This window comes from Rutidosis leptorrhynchoides, chromosome 3 (genome assembly GCF_046630445.1).
Source record: "Rutidosis leptorrhynchoides isolate AG116_Rl617_1_P2 chromosome 3, CSIRO_AGI_Rlap_v1, whole genome shotgun sequence".
NCBI classification, from domain to species: domain Eukaryota; kingdom Viridiplantae; phylum Streptophyta; class Magnoliopsida; order Asterales; family Asteraceae; genus Rutidosis; species Rutidosis leptorrhynchoides.
Window position 1 is genome coordinate 216,753,488 of NC_092335.1, and position 21,942 is coordinate 216,775,429.

The window sequence follows — 21,942 nt, forward strand, 5'->3', positions numbered from 1 at the left end:
TAAGAGGAGGAATGAATAGCAAGAGAGTTATTTCTCTAAGTTTTATGTGACGAATTTGTATTAAAAAGTTGTTTGCTAAACTTTTTATTAAATGTTTTATATATAAATCTTTTGTGAAAATCGTGATTCCTACAAGGATGAAGAAAAAAAATATAATTTGGATGAGTTGTAGAGAATTATAGAGTAGACGTTTTCATTTAACCAAGATAAAATGGTAAATTCGCACTCATATAAAGCAGGTTGTTTCAGTTGGTATCAGAGCATTGGCTATTGGTTTAAGTGATTTAGGTTAGAGAACCTAGTCTTAAACCATATATTATTAGTAAACTTATTAGATGTCGGTATGTAAGGCCAGGTGTTGAAAGAATTATTGGATTTGGATTACGGATTAAGATTCTACAAGATAGATTATTGTAATTGGAGGGTAGATGCTTGCTTAACTGTTACAAAATATAGAGTGCCTTATAGTATTGTGATAATTATTGGAAAAATCTGAATTGAAAATACATGTATATTAGTGTGGCTAAATTTTGTGATGACATGTCAAATAAAAATGCACAACATATACCATGAAAATGGTCAATAAATAGAAGAAGAGTAAATATAAATATATACTTTAAATTGGTGTCTTAATCGTTACATGTCAAAATTCGCCTCGCTCCCGACGCAATCTTAAACTTTTGATTAAGGCGCATCAAATGAACTTGAGAATTCGGTTCATTAAATAATGAGGTGAGTTTCACACGACTTTTAAAATGGGTTGCATTTGTTTTTATAAACTGTTTATTCAAAGTGATTTCAAATTCTTTTTAGGGTTAAAGTCACAAATCGGCTATATGCTTTCTCAAATGTCCCAATGTCACCCATATACCCATTTGCGTCCCACTATCATCTACAAACTTTCAAAAAATGTACCGATGTCGCCCACTATACTTTTTTTTACATGTAACGAAAAAATTTGATGATGTGGCTTCTATGTAGTCATGACACGCCGGTGATACGTTACATCGGAACAGAAACTGAAAGTATATGGGCGACATCGGAACACAACTGAATATATATGGGCGACATCGGGACATATAAAATGAAAAAAACATAGTTAAATAATTAACTTACCGGTTCAGTAGGTAACCTGTAACGAAATGTTAGCATTGATACATTTTTTGAGAGTTTGTAGACGACAGTGAAATGCAAATGGGTATATGGGCGACATCGGGACATTTGAGAAAGTATATAGCCGATTTGTGGATTTAACCCTTCTTTTTTATTGTGATTTGCTTGTGAATTGTTTACTAAATTGTGATTGTCTCATATATGGAATTGTGAAAAGAAAATGATACTAAGCTTATCGATTTTTGCATCTTATAATAATAGTGAAATAGAACAATGGAAGATGTGAAAAACTACAAGTTAGTCATCAAATAAAGTGGAATATAGTGGCAGATGCACAAACTACTAGTTAACGATCCTAAAGTGAACATTATGTGGGATGTGCAAAACTACAAGTTAACAATCCTAATAAAAGTGAAAAAATAAAAGTGAATATCAAATATAAAATTGAATATTAGATTAAATCTCTAATGCTTATATGATGTATTTATATTAGAAAGTTCTTTAAAAAATGTTTGATTAAATGTTTTATAAATAAATCTTTGTGAAAAACGTAATTCCTACAAGGCTTTTGAGCTAACTCGAACGTTTTTAAAATTGCAACTCCGTTTAAAGAATGAAAAAATATGGTAAAAATTGGATAAGTTGAAGAGAATGATAGAGTTAACGCTTCCACTAAATTAAAACAAATTGGTATATTGACACTCATATAAACCTGAAACAATAGGCTCAGATACAGAGTTAACAGACAAAGGGCTACAATCTGCACCAATAACCACACACAAATTCTTCTTGAGTACCCTTTGTATCAATAGATATGTATATCATTAACTGCACCAATAACCACAGCAATAACATATACAATTTGCACCAATAGTTAATACTCTTTGCATCAATAGATATGTCAGTTAATGATAATTTACGAAGCAAAATGGTGATCAAGTTAAGGGTACTCACCAATATTCTTTTGGGTATCGGTCTTTCCATGTAATAATCTTCGTTATATTGAACAATGTTTCTTCATCAAATTCCTCTTTACCGGTTAACTCTAACAAATTTTTACCCTCATGTTTGTCAGACTTAATCTCCATAGCATCCATAATCATTTTTATAGTAACATGAATTTGCCATTACTGCAACATAGTGACACTTTAATTGTCAAAATGTTAGGTAAAGACAAACCCGAATCTAGATTGCAGGCAATAATAACAAAAATTACCTCAAAGGTTAATACGATCATTAATTGTTAATTACTCTTGAGAAAAATAACAATAAATCGTAAGGATGAGAGTAACCTGCACAAATGAAAATCAAAAACTACGACAAATCAATAGAAAATCTATAAACACAAAACACACTGAAACAAACAAACTAATTCCTTTCGTGATAATTTACTTGTATAATAATTTTGAGATTGAAACAAATAATAATAATTTACTTATATATTAATCCTATAAACAAAAATTTTGAGATTTCACATTTAATTTTTGTTAACTTTCTAGATATACCCCTATTTTTTAATTGCCATTTTATGTTAAATGCTTACACTAAAGGTAAAATTAAACATTATCTTATTATGTTTACATAATTCTGTAAATAAATAATTAATTTAGAATATCTCAAAAAAATTAACAATAATAACTTAGTGACCAACGAGATCTGGATTGGTCCGCGTGATACAGCGGGGTCTTTCGGCTTGCATATTCATATTTAACGTAGCGTTATCTATTTACAAGAGGGGAAACGATCCATTTTGTAAGCCCCGTTTTAGATGTCGGTGTGTTTGGCACTTTTTAAAAAGTGTTCGTTTCGAACGCAGTTAGTTCCATTTTGTTCGTAAAATTTATTTCGAGTTTAATGGTGGTGGCGGTGAAAAAGAACCTGCGGCGAGTAGAAAGATAAGGCTCGTTATATTTGTTGGTATGTTTGTTTTTAATTTAAAAATTGAATTTACGTTTTATATCTTTCAAGGAGTTACAAATTGAACCATAAAAAGGGGATAGGAGTGTAAAATTTGTTGTTGTCGTTTGAAATACTACATATAATCAAAACGACCAACATCGGCAAGACCGCGAGAGTTTTAGTAGTACAGGATTAATGGAGTAATTATAATTAATGAATAATATGTAAATTAAAGCAAGATGAAGATGAGAAAAGTAATCAAGATGATAAGCAAGCTATTATTAAATCCAAAGATATGGTAGATGTTGACAATGATGATGAAGATGTTGCTTCGTCCGAAGAAGATGATGATCAGTAGCAGTTTCCGGTTGACTCTCCAATCGAGAGTGCAAAAGTTGCAGATAAGGAAGCATCGATATCCTCAACGGGTGTCAGAAAAAGAGATACAGAAGATTCATTTTCCCATAACAATAATTATGTGGCTAATTCCAACTCACCTAAAGTTGACTGCAGGAATAATGATGAAAAACGGCCATTGGGTGAGTCTTTTCATTCCCCGAGTAAACCTAGTGAAAACAAAAACCTAACTGTTCCTAACGGTCCCCCTTATAACCCAGTTAATATCGAATCACCTAAGCCCACTGGGCCATCCTCAATCCTGGGCCCAAATGTTTTTGAGTATAACCCTTCACCCATTTAACTAATAAACCCAGTTCCATCTCCTGTTCGTATGAGCCCAATAAACCATGGCCCAAACTCTGATCCAAACCCTGATCCAAACATTGTTCCTAATGTAACATCCCGCATTTTTCCGTTAAATTTTTTTTAATGCCGTCTTTTTATTTTATTTTATTTTATTTTAATAATATTCTTCGTATCTAGATTCGTAACCTCCGTTAGCAAACATTCTTAATATTTTCATTATTGGATTATAACGTCTCCCGTACTCTCGTGTAATTCAAAATAATTCATTTGGTTAATTCCCGCACCCGCTTTGAAACTTGAGGGACCGAGGTTGCCAAGTGGGCAAACTAGTTGACTAGGTCAACTAGTCAACCCACCTTATCCACCACTCATTTCCACCTCCACCTCCTCTTTCTCTCTTCTTACTTCCATTTTTGAACCATAACACCCAAACACACAAATTCATCATCTAATTTCGGATTTGGAGGCTAACATCAAAACAAATTACATATTTGGAATCCTCTCTTCATCCTCTACAATTTGATACCAATTTCATCTCATTTGGGTAACTTTCTAAAATCACTAGATTTTGTGTTCTTGATGTTTTTGAATTATAAAGTTGTTAATTAGTGTCTATGGCTCAAGTCTAACATGAATATATGACTTGTATGCTCGATTTGTTGTTTTGGAGTAACTTGCATGAACTTGAAAATGGGTTTGCTTAATCTTTGATTTTGGAAGATTAAATGTTGTTAAATTGTTAAAGTTCATGTTTTAATTGTGTTACTAGTATCACTAGCTTCATTTTGATGTGTAGGTTGATTTGTAAAACTTCAAATACATGATTAGTGATTTTGTGAATTTTGATTAGGGTTTGATGAACTTGAAATGAACTTTTGATACTTTGAATGCCATGAAATATTGTTAGTAAGTGTTTAGTTATATTGCATGATTAATTACCTTCAAAACGACATATCACATGTGTGGATTGGATTCCCGAATCATGTAATGCATTTCAAGAACTTGAAACTTTGAAAATGGACTTTAAATGATCACTTGACGAGAAATCGGTTATTGGAAATGATGTTTTTTTTGCTTGATGAAACGTGTTTAGTTGTGTTCCTTGTCAAAAGAGCTTTCCAACGATATAAGGTGTGAGTTCTAAGTGTTTGCGGTTTGTGTTTTGTGCATGAAAAGATTTTGGTTTGGACTTAGAAAAACTGAAACTGGCCAGGTACCAGCTCCCGTGTATTGTCGCGGCGCGACAATTATGGGCCGCGGCGCGGCATAAGCCGTGTCCAGGTTCTGACCTCCTTGGTCAAAATAAGAAAAATGTTTGGCACACTATGGACCTCCGATTCACATGAGACTTGTTCTAACATGCTTATATATGAATAAAAACCTCAGAAAAATAGTTCGGGACTCGACCCGAATGTGTTGACTTTTTGGTTGACTTTGACCGACCAAAGTTTGACTTTTGTCAAACTTGACCAAATGATTATGCAATCTTTCTAACATGATTCTTTACTTGTATCTTGCATGAAACTTGACAATTTGATTCACATGCTTTATAATCGACTCGTAACGAGCCATAGGACTAATTGAACATCTTTGACCTATCGTGTTTACCGTTATTGATACAGCCTATATGTTTAGGTCAAGACTAGCTTTGTCCTTGCACGCGTTTACTTGTTGAAGTACTTTATTACTCTTCCACTCAAGGTGAGATCATAGTCCCACTTTTACTCTTTTGAACTTACATTTGGGATGAGAAAACATAAACATCTCTTTTTAACTAAGTGAACACAAGTAGAGGAAAACAAACATTCTACATACGAGTTTAGAACAAAATCCTCAATTCGATTATCATTAGTTACTCTTGCAGTGTGTAAGTGTAGGCGTGAACTTATGTTGTATGGCCATATGGGTTTGACAAACCCTCATCTCGGACGGTTCGCTACCGTCTACGGATGAAATATATTTTTGAGAAACAGTGTTGTTCTAGCACTATTAATGGGGTTCAACGGACGGAATGTTAAGCCTTGATAATTGGGTGCTCGTGAATATTAACTTTTAGAATGTATTACTATTTTATCAATGTTGCAAATCTTGTGGTTCGACTTACTTTTACTCACTTACTTACTTAAACCTATGATTTCACCAACGTTTTTGTTGACAGATTTCTATGTTTTTCTCAGGTCTTTGAACGCTATGTGAAACATGCTTCCGCTCATTATTTGATACTTGCTTTGGATGTCGAGTATACATGCATTTCATGGAGCGTCTTTTGACTTTCTTTAAAACTATGTTGCATAGGTTTCACATGTAACTATAACCTTGTAACGTAACTTTTGGATGAACAATTCTTGTAAACTTTGAAACAATCTTTATTTTTTAAAGGAATGCGACATATCTTTGGTCAAACGTCACGTTAAAGACCTATGACCACGCAACGGGACCTAAGTAGTCGACGCCGTCAATTGACGATTTGTCGGGGTCGCTACAAGTGGTATCAGAGCATTGGTTGTAGGGATTTAGAGTTCATTGGTGTCAACCCCGAGTCATAGGGTACATTAGTGAATCTAGACTACAACCGGCATATAGACTTGAAGTAGGAATTACTTGACTATTTGTGCATTTATACTCGAACGTTTCTACTCATAACTAACTCTCGCTTCATCTAAATCTTTCGTTGTTTAATTTGATTGACGCGCCACCTTGACTTTATAGAATAATGTCGAATGCACATATGAATCAGGGTAATATAATTTCCGGGATTATATTACGGTGACTCATATCAATGTTTCGACATTACGACACAAAGAATTTAAGGCGAGTCAAGGAAAATTTTCTCTTCATCATTATTCCATATCACGATTAGTATTGTTAAGAATACTAATCAACGATATTCTTGTGTCATGAAGGAACAATGGCTTACCAAGGTCAACACAATACTCCTCTCGAAACTCTAGAACAAGCTCTTCAACGAATGATAACCACCGCCGTGGGTGCGGCCGTGGCCGATCACTTTTCCAACAACAACAATCGTGGGGCCGGTAATTCAAACGAAGGTTGCTCCTACAAAAACTTCATGAAGTACAATCCTCCCACTTTCGATGGAACCGGGGGACCGGTTGCTCTCACCCGATGGTTTGATCAAACGGAATCCGTTTTTAGCATAAGCGGTTGTCGAGACTGAGATAAGGTCAAATTCTCCACCCTCACTTTCACCGGTGTTGCTCTCTCATGGTGGAACACGCATGTACAATCGATGGTTATCGATGAAGCCCACACACTCTCTTGGACCCAATTAAGAGAAAGAATGATCACCGAATACTTCCCGCACGACGAAACTCAAAGGCTCGAACAGGGGCTAAGGAATTTAAAAACGGTCGGGAATGACCTCGAAGCTTATAATCAACGGTTTGTCGAACTAGCCTTAAGTTGCCCGAACCTCATGACTCCTGAATCCCTAAGAGTTGAACTTTACATGGAAGGCCTCCCAAAGAGCATTCACCACGAGGTAGTATCATCCAAACCCGCCAACCTACAAGAGGCTTTAACGATAGCCCGCCAATCTATAAAAATGGTGAATGAAATTGAAGCGCCGACACCAACGGCCGAGGACCAACTGGGTAACAACAAAAGAAAATGGGAAGCCTCTCCATCGAGCAACTACAACAACAACTTCACCAAGAAGTCCTTCACCTCCGACGGCAAGAAAGGGTATGCCAAAAACCTGCCCTACTGTAACGAATGTCGCAAACATCATTTGGGTGAATGTGGCAAACCATTTTGCATCAGGTGTCAAAGAAGTGGCCATGTGGCCTATATTTGTAAAAGTACTGTTACCGTCGCTCAAAAGACGCCCAATGCGCCAAGGGCGGTTATTTGTTTCGAATGTGGCCAACCGGGTCATTATAGGAATGCGTGCCCAAAGAAGAAAGCCAACCCCAACGCACGCCGTTGAACTTTCAACATCGACACCTAGGATGCCCGAGATGACGATGGACTAGTCACGGGTACGTTTCTTCACAACAACCCGCATATTTCATACTTATTCGATTCGATTACCGTTAGACGTGTTATAACCAAGGCTTTGACTCGTACTCTTTGCACTCCACTTTTTTTCCTTTAAATACTACTTAGGCAATTTAAGTGACCAACGGAAAAATATTGTGTACCTATAAATTTTATCGGAGGATATACGTTAAACTTATTGGGTGGATAATTTGAATTGTGACTTGACACCTATAGAACTAAGGAGCTCAAAACCTATTCGTTAAGGAGAAATGTTTTCCCTACAATTATGTATAGATCATTGGAACTAAGTAACTTTCGGTTGAAAACCGATACCCTCTTCCTCGTATCCATGACCTCATGATTATTTACATGAATCTCGAGTATATTCCAAACCAACCTCTGTTCCAATTATCATCAATTGAGAGATCAGGGAGAAGATGTCTCCTAACCCGCTTTTAGAACTCGCTACGATAGCTGTAAATTTCTTTTAGTACCGTTCGATTATCTAGGCCTCCGCCCGTATTTATAGACCTCCTGAACCGCGTTTGTAAACTTATCTAGATGAATCCGTTATCGTATTTATAGATGATGTCTAAACCTATTCAAGTAAAGAAGAAAACGAACGACATCTCCGTCTTACGCTCGAACTCTTGAGAAAAGAGCAACTCTACGCCAAATTCTCCAAGTGAGAATTTTGGTTAAACGAAGTCCAATTTTTAGACCATGCTGTTAGTGGTCAAAGTATTTCAATACATCTCGCAATCGGAACCACACGTAATCGGGAAACCCTCATGACTCAGACTTGTATTCGTAAAAATCTTAGATCTCGCCGGTTATTACTGAAGATTCATTTCCGACTTTTCTCGTGTTGCACGACCTTTAAACTCGTTAACTCACTGAGGGAAAAATTTAAACCTCTCCGTGTCCGAACTTTGAACATGATCTTTCACATAAACCTTACTAGCTAAATTCGTTTAGCACACTGGAACTCAAATATGGAAATATTTCTACTTGAACGCCCGAAAAGCATACTCTCTCGACTCGAAATCAAGGAAACTGAAATTCGTTAATTTGCTCGAAAAATTTGAATACTTAATCAGGGACCCGATCAACCTTCTCATCAACACGTGCCACGTTACATAGCTCTGTTATTTCACCATTTTTTTCCGCCTGATATTACTGGAACTTAAGATAACACCCAATCCAAGGATACTTCACTCTTCTTTGACTTATCATACAACTACGTGTACTATCTTGTTATCCCACCAAGCCTCAACATTCGACCACTAAGTGCGCGACATGGTTACCTCAAGGTGTGAACTCATCCTATTCTAAGTTCTCATTTCACTCCTGTCTTATCGCTCGCACTTCCGTGTAAGGAAAATTTTTATAAAACTTCTCAATGGAGAGAGAAACTCTTCACATTATATTAGTATTCGCCACGATGGTGAATAGTCCTAACAACCATTTTCGAGAACCGATGGACCCTCCGCGGTGCGGACCTCTTGAGAAACGAAACCTGTTCAAACGTGTTTTAAAGAAAATTCTAGCTCGGTATGGCGTACCATCTCCATTAAAATTTCAGATCGGGATACTCATCTCACTTCTAAATTCGGGATGCCTTACAAGGAACCTCGGGGACCCGTCCAAACATGAGTGCCGTGTATCATCCACAACCAACAGACCAAACAAACTTACGTTTCACATCTTGGAAAGACATGTTACAAGCTGGTATTGTTACCTTTAGTAGTTCCTCTTACAACGACAGTTACCATTCGTGTATTAACGCCGCACTTCCGAAACCCTATATGACCGCAAATGTCATACCCCTATTCGTTGGACCAAAGCATGTGGCAAGCAAATCACCGAATCCGAACTCATTCAAGAAATAACAGTTGAGATCGTTCAAGTCCGAGAAGGACTCAAGACGACCCGTAGTCGCCAAAAGGGCTATACCGATATTCGACGTAAACCTCTCGAATCCCAAGTCAGTAACCGTGTAATATTGAGAACCCGCACCTTGGGAAGGTGTAATCTGTTTCGTGAATCAGGGAAAGTTAAAACCACGATATATTAATCCTTTTGAAATCTTGGGGCGTATTGGAACCGCCTCCTACCGTTTAGATCTCCTGACTCAATTAAAGTTTCCGTTTACCTTACATTTCGTGTAACAAACTTAGAGACGTGTCCTGCGGAACAGGAACGTGCTATCCTTCTAGATAAACCTACTATTGATGACAAACTCCCCTCCATGGGAAAAACCGGTTGAAATGGTGGGTCGTAAACCAAGCCTTAATACAACGTGAAACCCCGACTATCCAAATTCGTGGAAATGCCCAAGGACATATCTTCACTTATCCATAGCATTGACAACGTAAGGTCTCGAGTAAGAAACAACGACTATTGCTTCCAACTAAATTTCGGGACGAAATTTCTTTTAAGGTGTGGGTAATGTAACATCCCGCATTTTTCCGTTAAATTTTTTTTAACGCCGTCTTTTTATTTTATTTTATTTTATTTTAATAATATTTTTCGTATCTAGATTCGTAACCTCCGTTAGCAAACATTCATAACATTTTCGTTATTGGATTATAACGTCTCCCGTACTCTTGTGTAATTCAAAATAATTCGTTTGGTTAATTCCCGCACCCGGTTTGAAACTTGATGGACCGAGGTTGCCAAGTGGGCAAACTAGTTGACTAGGTCAACTAGTCAACCCACCTTATCCACCACTCATTTCCACCTCCACCTCCTCTTTCACTCTTCTTACTTCCATTTTTGAACCATAACACCCAAACACACAAATTCATCATCTAATTTCGGATTTGGAGGCTAACATCAAAACAAATTACATATTTGGAATCCTCTCTTCATCCTCTACAATTTGATACCAATTTCATCTCATTTGGGTAACTTTCTAAAATCACTAGATTTTGTGTTCTTGATGTTTTTGAATTATAAAGTTGTTAATTAGTGTCTATGGCTCAAGTCTAACATGAATATATAACTTGTATGCTCGATTTGTTGTTTTGGAGTAACTTGCATGAACTTGAAAATGGGTTTGCTTAATCTTTGATTTTGGAAGATTAAATGTTGTTAAATTGTTAAAGTTCATGTTTTAATTGTGTTACTAGTATCACTAGCTTCATTTTGATGTGTAGGTTGATTTGTAAAACTTCAAATACATGATTAGTGATTTTGTGAATTTTGATTAGGGTTTGATGAACTTGAAATGAACTTTTGATACTTTGAATGCCATGAAATGTTGTTAGTAAGTGTTTAGTTGTATTGCATGAGTAATTACCTTCGAAACGGCATATCACATGTGTGGATTGGATTCCCGAATCATGTAATGCATTTCAAGAACTTGAAACTTTGAAAATGGACTTTAAATGATCACTTGACGAGAAATCAGTTATTGGAAATGATGTTTTTTTTGCTTGATGAAACGTGTATAGTTGTGTTCCTTGTCAAAAGAGCTTTCCAACGATATAAGGTGCGAGTTCTAAGTGTTTGCGGTTTGTGTTTTGTGCATGAAAAGATTTTGGTTTGGACTTAGAAAAACTGAAACTGGCCAGGTACCAGCTCCCGTGTATTGTCGCGGCGCAACAATTGTGAGCCGCGGCGCGGCATAAGCCGTGTCCAGGTTCTGACCTCCTTGGTCAAAATAAGAAAAATGTTTGGCACGCTATGGACCTCCGATTCACATGAGACTTGTTCTAACATGCTTATATATGAATAAAAACCTCAGAAAAATAGTTCGGGACCCGACCCGAACGTGTTGACTTTTTCGTTGACTTTGACCGACCAAAGTTTGACTTTTTGTCAAACTTGACCAAATGATTATGCAATCTTTCTAACATGATTCTTTACTTGTATCTTGCATGAAACTTGATAATTTGATTCACATGCTTCATAATCGAGTCGTAACGAGCCATAGGACTAATTGAACATCTTTGACCTATCGTGTTTACCGTTATTGATACAACCTATATGTTTAGGTCAAGACTAGCTTTGTCCTTGCACGCGTTTACTTGTTGAAGTACTTTATTACTCTTGCACTCAAGGTGAGATCATAGTCCCACTTTTACTCTTTTGAAATTACATTTGGGATGAGAAAACATAAACATTTCTTTTTAACTAAGTGAACACAAGTAGAGGAAAACAAACATTCTACATACGAGTTTAGAACAAAATCCTCAATTCGATTATCAATAGTTACTCTTGCAGTGTGTAAGTGTAGGCGTGAACTTATGTTGTATGGCCATATGGGTTTGACAAACCCTCATCTCGGACGGTTCGCTACCGTCTACGGATGAAATATATTTTCGAGAAACAGTGCTGTTCTTGCACTATTAATGGGGTTCAACGGACGGAATGTTAAGCCTTGATAATTAGGTGCTCGTGAATATTAACTTTTAGAATGTATTACTATTTTATCAATGTTGCAAATCTTGTGGTTCGACTTACTTTTACTCACTTACTTACTTAAACCTATGATTTCACCAACGTTTTCGTTGACAGATTTCTATGTTTTTCTCAGGTCTTTGAACGCTATGTGAAACATGCTTCAGCTCATTATTTGATACTTGCTTTGGATGTCGAGTATACATGCATTTCATGGAGCGTCTTTTGACTTTCTTTAAAACTGTGTCGCATAGGTTTCACATGTAACTATAACCTTGTAGCGTAACTTTTGGATGAACAATTCTTGTAAACTTTGAAACAATCTTTATTTTTGAAAGGAATGCGACATATCTTTGGTCAAACGTCACGTTAAAGACCTATGACCACGCAACGGGACCTAAGTAGTCGACGCCGTCAATTGACGATTTGTCGGGGTCGCTACACCTAACCCAGATCCTATCTCGTTGGTCTCGCCTCTAAACACCACCCTAATCCAAGATCCAAAAATTACCTTAAGCCCAGATCCAAATCCGATAGACTCTCAGCCCAATCCCATACCTACTTTTGAATAGCAAACCAATAACCTTTGCTCGGATCCCGTTTTTGCCAATACCTTCCTCAACCTAAATCTGATTGAAATCAAACATCAAGTCGATACCTTTATTTCCTCTACCCTCCCCACCGTTTCACAACTCAACAATAGGATTCATATCTCAGTTAAAAATACAAACTTTGAGAAAGGGATTTAAAATAGTTCAAGTGATATGTGGAGCAGAGTTCGTAAGTGGAACAAATCATCTAAGTTCATTAACACGAAAAACACTGCTAGGAAAAAAGGCAAGTTCAATAAATCATGTTTCATTGGTAAAAAACGGCATCGCTCTCCAACAATCAACGATCTGCTAATGTCAAAATCTAGAAAGAAGAACTGTGAGAACACAATTGATGATCAAGCCGAATCCAGCACTAACCTTTGTGATTTTGCTGCTTTACTCGGATTCTCAGGCGACCTAGATGCTTGAATCTCCCATTGTTCGTGTAACTAAAATATTATAATCAATGAAGTTCCTTTCAGTTAACATTCGTGGTTTCAAAAAAAATGGCAAGGTTAATTGGTATAGGGGTATGATTACGAGTAACAATCCAGTGGTTGCGGCTATTCAGGATACTAAACGCAGGTATGTTAAAGACAAATGGGTTGAGAATCTTTGGGGTTCACACAACGTTGAATATGTGGTAAAATATGCGGTTGGCAGATCCGGGGGACTACTTCTAATATGCTACTCCAACATCTTCAAAGTGAATCAAGTAGCTGAAGGCGATCACTTATTTGTAATAAAAGGTACTCTTTCAAACTATGACACTGAAATTGTAGTGGTGAATGTGTATGGGCCCCATTGCGATGAGAAAAAGAAGAAACTGTGGACCGAACTAAACAGACTCCTTCAATTCGATAATGTAGCTTGGGTTTTGTGTGGCGATTTTAATGAGGTAAGATCTAGTGCTGAACGAGAAAATACCAACTTTATTGCTAGAAGGGCCAATTTATTCAATGAGTTTATTCATAACAACAGTCTCATTGAAGTTCCTCTAATGGGTAAGAAGTATACTAGAATCAGTGACGATGGAACCCAATTTAGTAAACTTGACCATTTTCTGGTTTCGGAAAATTTTGCAACGCTTTGGGATGATCTTTATGTGGCGGCCCTGGATAGAAACTTATCTGATCACACTCCTTTATTGCTAAAAAACCCATTCGTATATTTGACTCATGGTTAGAAGACAAAGGGGCCGAGGGAATCATTGTTACAGCTTGGAACAAGCCTGTCACCGGGTGTCGAAAGGATATTGTTTTTAGAATCAAGCTTAAAAATGTAAAAGACGCCTTGAAAGAATCAGGTAAAAATTCATTTGGTAAGATTGACGAGGATCTCAAGCATTTAAATAAGGAATGTAGACAATAGGAACTAGAAGCGGAATAGAGAACTCTCACCGACACTGAAAGCAGACATGTTAGAAAGTAGAGGAAGTTGGGTTGAAAAAGATAGAATCAAACGTAACATGTTGAAACAAAAAGTAAGGGTGAAATGGGCGGTCGAGGGAGACGAGAATTCTAAATTTTTTCACTTTATCATAAAACGAAGGAACAGTAAGAATAACATTCGTGGTCTACATATTAATGGATCATGGGAAAAGGACCCGTGTAAAATCAAAAGTGAGATTCACAGATACTTTAAGTCCTTCTATGAAGACCATGAAAACAGGAACCCGTCATTCGGAGGATTTAAAACGAATAAGATTTCATCCGAGGATGCATCAGCTCTTGAGACACCATTCAACGAAGATGAAGTTTGGAACGCTATAAAAGATTGTGAAGTATCTGAAGCCCCCGGACCCGATGGTTTTAACTTCCTATTTTATAGAAAATTTTGGTGGCTTATCAAAGATGACCTCATGATTGCTCTTCATTGGTTTTGGAATAGAGGGGAAATTTCAAGAGGTTGTAATGCTTCTTTCGTCACTCTTATTCCCAAAAAAAATGATCCCACTAACCTTCGTGATTATCGACCCATAAGTCTTATCGGGAGCTACTATAAGATTATCTCAAAAGTTCTTGCTAATCATCTTCGTGGGGTCATAGATAAATTAATTGGAGTTGAAAAAAGTGTGTTCGTCGAGGGTAGATCGATTCTTGATAGTATTCTTATCGCAAACGAGCTGATAGATGATGTCAAGAATAGGAAATCGAAATGCTTCATATTTAAAGCCGATTTTGAAAAAGCATTTGATAGCGTAAGTTGGAAATTTCTTCTAGTCATAATGAAAAATATGGGTTTCAGTCCAAAATGGTTAAAATGGGTTGAAGCATGTTTCGGGTCAGCCTCCATATCGGTGTTGGTTAATGGTTCTCCAACTTTAGAATTCCACCTCGAAAAAGGAGTGCGTCAAGGCGACCCTCTCTCGCCTTATCTCTTCATAATAGCTAATGAAGGTTTAAACATTCTAGCTAAAATTGCTTCTCGTGACAACTTTCTAGGGGGGTTGAAATAGGAGAAAACAAAATCATGGTGTCTCACTTGCAATTTGCGGACGTTACCGTTTTCTTTGGAGATTGGGATAAGCGAAACATAAGTAACACGCTTAAAACTCTCAAGTGTTTTGAAAAAGTCTTGGGGTTAAAATTCAATATGAATAAAAGTTATCTTTATGGTGTTAGGGTAGAGAATTCTGCAATTGTAAATATAGCAACACATTACGGGTGCAATGTGGGCACTTTTCCCTTCTTATACTTAGGAATGCCCATCGGGAAAAACATGAACAAAAAAGAGGCTTGGAACCCGGTTGTCGAGAAATTTAACAAACGCCTATCGGATTGGAAAACGAGAACAATGTCGTTCGAGGGTAGGTTAACACTTATTAAATCGGTTCTTAGTAGCTTACCGCTATACTACTTCTCGTTGTTTCGAGCTCCCTCATGCGTCATCAATCTTCTAGAGAATATGCGACGTAAGTTCTTTTGGGGCGGGTCGGGAAATGAATCAAAACTCTCTTGGGATAAATGGGATTCCATTCTTCTTCCTTATTGTGAGGGCGGACTTAATGTCGGGTCACTTAAATAAAAAAAATTGGCACTTTTGGGGAAATGGTGGTGACGTTTTCGTACCGAAAACGATTCACTATGGGTTTCAATAAACAAAAGCATTTACGGGAGGGAGGGGGGTTGGGTCATATTAATTCTAATAGTTTGATGAGACGTGTGACAGTGTGGCGAAACATAGCTAATATCTCAGCAAGTTTCAACAAGATAGGAATTAATTTTGAAGACTCGTTTGAAAGACAATTTGGCGATGGTCGTGATATTCTTTTCTGGCAAGATAGATGGATCAACTCGTGCATTCTTAAAGACTCCTTCCCACGATTGTTCAGGCTTGAGACCAACACGTCATCATTAGTCTCTGACAGATTGTTACTGGGCAACAATGGTTAGGAATTCAAGTGGGAATGGTGTAGAAGGCTATCGGACAGATTACTTGGCGAATTGGAACAACTTTCGAATTTAATCACCCATAATGCAGTACTTGGTAGTGACGTCAGCACATGGAAGTTCAAATCGGGCTAAGGAAACGTGTACATATCCAAGGTTATAGCTTCGAACATTGATGCAGCTTTTCTTCCGAGTGACAACACACCTCAACATACGCTTCATAATAAATTGGTACCTCAAAAAAACGGGATCTTTATTTGGAGACTTTTGAGAAGGCGGATTGCGGTTAAGTCGAATTAGATAAGCGTGGTATTGACCTCGACTCATTGTTATGTCCCTTATGTAACGATGAGGTGGAGTCGATTGATCATGCTTTTCTATCTTGTGTTCATGCGAAAGATGTATGGTTGAGAATTCATAATTGGTGGAATCTTGGCTTGCCTCAACATCTAAATCTCAATAGTTTATGTAATGCGGTCGTTTTCGATGGCTTATCTCATTTTCAAAAAGTGGCATGGCAAGGTGTGGTATGGATCACATGCTACATGATTTGGAAAAACCGGAATCAAATGGTGTTTCAAAATGAGGCATGGGCTCCGTCAAAAATCGTTAGCGAGATTCAAGTCAAAGCATTTGAGTGGTTTAGCAATCGTTCTACGAAAATTCACAAAGATTGGTTAGAGTGGCTATTAAATCCTTCAAGCTTGGGTTTTCCGAAATTTAACAATATTGATCCGGGTTAATTTTGAGGTGCTATTTTCTTATGAAGTCGTGTGTGAGCTGTGTAAATATGTGTACATAGTCTTCGAATCTGTCTGTTTACATTGGCTTCTCATGCCAATTTGTACGTTGTATTGTATGTTTCATTCTTATATATATAATACATATTTGCTTTTCAAAAAAAAAAAAAATAAATAAAATAAAATAAAATAAAATTAATAACCTTGCCCGTTTCGGGCAGACGCAACTCGGGCATGGGAGAAAATGACCTTGAAGACAAAGTCTAATGCCGGTGGCCCACTGTACAAGTGTCTCAATAGTGGTGGTGAACCTCACGCCTGATTGGTTGTTTTCTTTAGTATATTTACATATACAATCCCAAAGTTCAATAAACTACAAATAATAACCTAATTTTTAAGTTGTCATTCATGGTTTGCTTTGTATGCTTTGATGATAAAGATGATATGTATAGTTTTATGTAACTCACCAAACTAATTACCTTTATATATTTTCTCTTGGTCGAAATAAGATCCTTTGTTATATAACTCAACACTATACGACTATACGTTTTTATAGTGAACACTATTCATTAATTAATTTAAAATGAGTATCTTTTGTAATTATTACTATGCTTAAAGTCAAGTTTGTAAAAGAGTCGGAGAAGCGTCGGTTAGGATCTTGGAAGGACGAGTCGGTCGAGATGGGAACGCAGCGGAAACGCGTCGGGCGTTAAACAACGTTGACTTTTTATATAGTTATATATATATATATATATATATATATATATATATATATATATTGAACAAATAAAAATTATTAACAATATCACAATATAAAAATACTCTACTTTGACCACCTTTGACTGACTTTGACCGGATTTAACTGACTATTTTTAACTTTGACCGAATTTTTCCGAATTTAACCCACTTTTCACCGTTAACCATTTTTTAGTCACGACACGTCAACTATACCTAAAAAAACGACGCATCACACGACTTTTGCAACACTTACACTTAAAGCATTGTCGAATTCCTTTCTACCAAATAACCAATAGGGTATCTTTTGCAATTATTCAAAGTTTAATTATTTATTGTTAGCATGGCCTACGCCTCGTCATCTCCAAGGTGGGAGAATTTAGAATTATAGAAAATGACATGGTGGACATTCAACCTTTTCTTTTTAATAGTTCATTGTTTTTCTCAGTCACTTAAAATAATTCTACAAAATATATTTATAAAACATATGTACTCCGTAATTCTCAACTTTTATAAACTTCTAACACCAAGAAGTACGAACTTATATAAAATGGGAAGGAACAATCACCAAATATTTAAAATAAATATGTATTGATATCAATTACTACCTCCGTCTCATTCCAATATGGCAGTATTCCATTTTGAGCTGTCCCATTCTGATAGTCCACTTCCATAAATAGAAAAGAAAGAAGATATTTCATTGGTGAATCTGGAGAGAGAAGATATTTCATTGGTGGAGAAATGAAGTTAGTGAGATTTTCTAAAACTGCGTGTTTTTTGTCTATGAACTATTGGAATGAGACGGAGGGAGTACATGTTTACATGTATTGATTTGATCTTACTTATAAAGTCTTAGAATATTCGACGCGTCGAATACCTAATTTGAACTTCACTTGTGAATTGTGACCATTTACAATTTGGTAGATGATGAAAACATATCTCGTGGACATGTCACGTGTGGACCTATTGAGTGACGCCATAAAGTGCAGAAGTATTAGACATACTAAGTGGTTAATGAATATGCTTTATTAATAAAGTACATACACTCGTCAATTTCATGATGTAAACCGAAAGCTCGTTTTCACCGGCCATCATTATTGAAATCAAAACCTTGATTATGCACATACTTATACTTATATATTCTATTGTATGTTAATAATTTGATAATTAAGATCAATTTTTTTTAAATGTAACATAACTAGCTTAACTTCATTTTTTAAAGAACATAACTAAGTTTAAATCTAAGCATGTTAAAATTGAAAATTAGACAAACGTTGATGCTTGCAACTAACAAAGTGCATAAATTTACGGGACCAAAAACTTTTTTTTTTTTTTTTTTTTTTGGCGAAAACAAAAACTCAACTAGAACTTACGAACTTTCATCGATGATGAAAAAACTCTTCAAAAGTGTTGGTGCATAATTAGTCCCCGAGTTCATTATGATCATGTTAATAAGCTTAATCGTTTAATTTTCTCTGCTGGTATGCAACCGCACAGTTGCAGGATGCAACCGTACGATTAGACAGGCAACCGCACGGTTGCAAGGTGCAACCACACGGTTGCAACGTGCTGTGTATATTTAAAGGGGATTTCGGGTTCATTGTTAGGGTTACGTATCCTAGTCTATACTACACGTACAATCCGATTCTCTGGTGTTGTGACGACCCGAAAATTTTTGACCAAATTTAAACTTAATCTTAATATGTTTCCAATACGATAAACAAAGTCTGTAATGTTGAGTCTCGAAAATTTTGGAACAGTTTACATGAATGCATTTGCCCTTTTGACCATTCCCGACGATTCACGAACAATTGTTTGTATATATATATATATATATATATATATATATATATATATATATATATATATATATATATATATATATATATATATATATATATATATATATAAAAGGTATATTGAATGTATATTGAATGTATATTTACATGGTTTCGAATTTATTTAGTAAACGATAATAGCACTCGTTTGTCAGTCAATCGATATTAAGTAAGTTAAATTCAAACTTATATAATTTTAAGATAAACGGTGATCCGAAAATGAGTTATATGAATCATAGGTCTATTAAAAAATATTTTTAGAAGCTAAATAATAAGTTTGAACACTTTTCATATTTTACCTGGAGTCGAGCGCGGACAGTGATGTAATTTTTATTTAGTAGTTAATAACCAAATTTTGTACCATAATGACTGAAATAAATAAATATAATTATCATAAAAATTTGGGATTTTTCTGAAGACTTTTTATCCGCCACTGATTCACAACGGGATACGAAATAGTAGTCCGTGATAGACTGTCGGTACAATAAGACAATTTGATGGCTGCTAATCTATTAATATTACTGTGCCTAATTGAAATTTGATCTTTACTGTGCTCGTTTTATTATTCTCCCACTTACTTGATTGAACAACTTGCTAATTGATGTTATATAAAATTATCATATACATGCATATAGTTGGCATATTGATATAAAAACACAGCTATCAACATCCACTTATTTGTTACACAATACTTATCAATCTTTATTCCATCAGTATGAAATTTGACAAGAAGAAACAAACAAAACAGATTACAAAAATCAGATTTATAAACGCTTGATTTTCTGTTACATGTCCTTTTCACTTTATTTTCCTTCTGTTCTTCCTTCCATTAGTATCGATCATATTCACCACTATAAAACAATCTTCAATCAAATCTTGTCGATGCATTAATCGTTCACTGGCACAATATAAAGTGTCTGCAGCTGTTATTCGAACTACACAACAGAAAAGAAGAACGAAACAAATATCAAAACTATTCAACAAGTTCTGTTCGAGTGTTCTATCCAAATTTATATCACCCGACGGTTTAGCATCAATATTTTAGAAAATCGAACTCTTGAACAATAACAACAACATAACAGTCACAAATCATCAGAAATTATAAACAAATTACAGATTCATAATTAATTGATTCAAAACCATCTTCGTTTGAAGATTCAAGCTGTTTCGGTCTCCGAAGTAAAAGAGTGACTTTCAGAAGGAATTACATATATATTATGATTCCTTCTCGTTCACTTAAGCTGTTTGATATTTTAAATCGATCTGAAATTTATCATAGATTTACAGACTTCAAAGTCAATGAATAAAAGCTTTTCGGTCAACTTTTAAAATCATAAACTCTAAAGTGTTTCTGGAGCAATCGATTAATTTTGAGTGTTCTATGAGAGATTCAAAACACTTTTCATGAAGTAATCTATACCTGATACGCTTGGATTTCAGATTCTGAATTTCAATTTCATCATTCACCGTCGCCTCTGCTCATAACAAAATTTGAGTTGTTGTTGTTCTTGGTCTCGATTTCTTTCACAGAACTTCTTAAGTGTAGGATTAGGAAACGGATCCAGTTGATCTTATGGCATGGTTTTAGAGAAATTGATATTGGGAAAAATTAGGGATCGAGTAATTGGAGAAAAGGAATGGAGCCGGGGAAACATAATGGGACCCGGTGATTTTAAGGATGTCATCGAATTGGTTACGGGCTAAAATTCATTAAGGCCCAACAAAATTGATAACTCATGGACTATATTAACTGAATTCTGTTTTGGGCCTAACAACTCGGGCCATGACATGCAAATCCAACGGATTCTGTTCCTGATTCGATATCCACACAAAAACACACAAATTACTTAAGGTATAAATATTAACTTTGTTATTCTTATCATTTTTATATTAAATGTTATTAAAATTGTTAAGATAAAGATTAAGATATGAAGATAAAACTAAAATATGATTTAAAATATGATTAAATTTAAATATGGTATGATTTTATGATATATATGATTATGATTATGATGATAATAATGATCATGATAATATGGTAATATGATGATGATGAATTGATAATGATGATTGGAAAGATGATGATGATAGTTTAAGCTAAGGTTAGATATATGATGAAGGAAACAGTTTCACATGTTAAATAATAAATCAAATGATTTAAAACAAAATCAAACTAGTGGTTTGGTGGTTTAAAAGAAAATGGTTAAACGAGAAGTTTCAGGTTTGAAGCAGCGATATTATTGTTATTAACCAAGGGAGTTACACACTTAAGGTATTATTATTATTATTATTATTATTATTATTATTATTATTATTATTATTATTATTATTATTATTATTATTATTATTATTATTATTATTATTATTATTACCACTAGTATTACTATTATTATTACTACAAATATATTATTATTATTATTATTATTATTATTATTATTATTATTATTATTATTATTATTATTATTATTATTATTATTATTATTATTATTATTATTAACATTAATATATTTATTAACAA

At 35.4% G+C, this 21,942-nt stretch overlaps 1 protein-coding gene across 1 annotated transcript; it reads left to right on the top strand.

Annotated features, from left to right (window-relative positions):
- The first annotated feature begins 13,185 nt into the window (after positions 1-13,185).
- Positions 13,186-13,905, top strand: LOC139900815 (uncharacterized). The gene has a single exon (XM_071883568.1). The coding sequence runs from the start codon at positions 13,186-13,188 to the stop codon at positions 13,903-13,905; it is 720 nt and encodes a 239-aa protein (XP_071739669.1).
- The last annotated feature ends 8,037 nt before the right edge of the window (positions 13,906-21,942 follow it).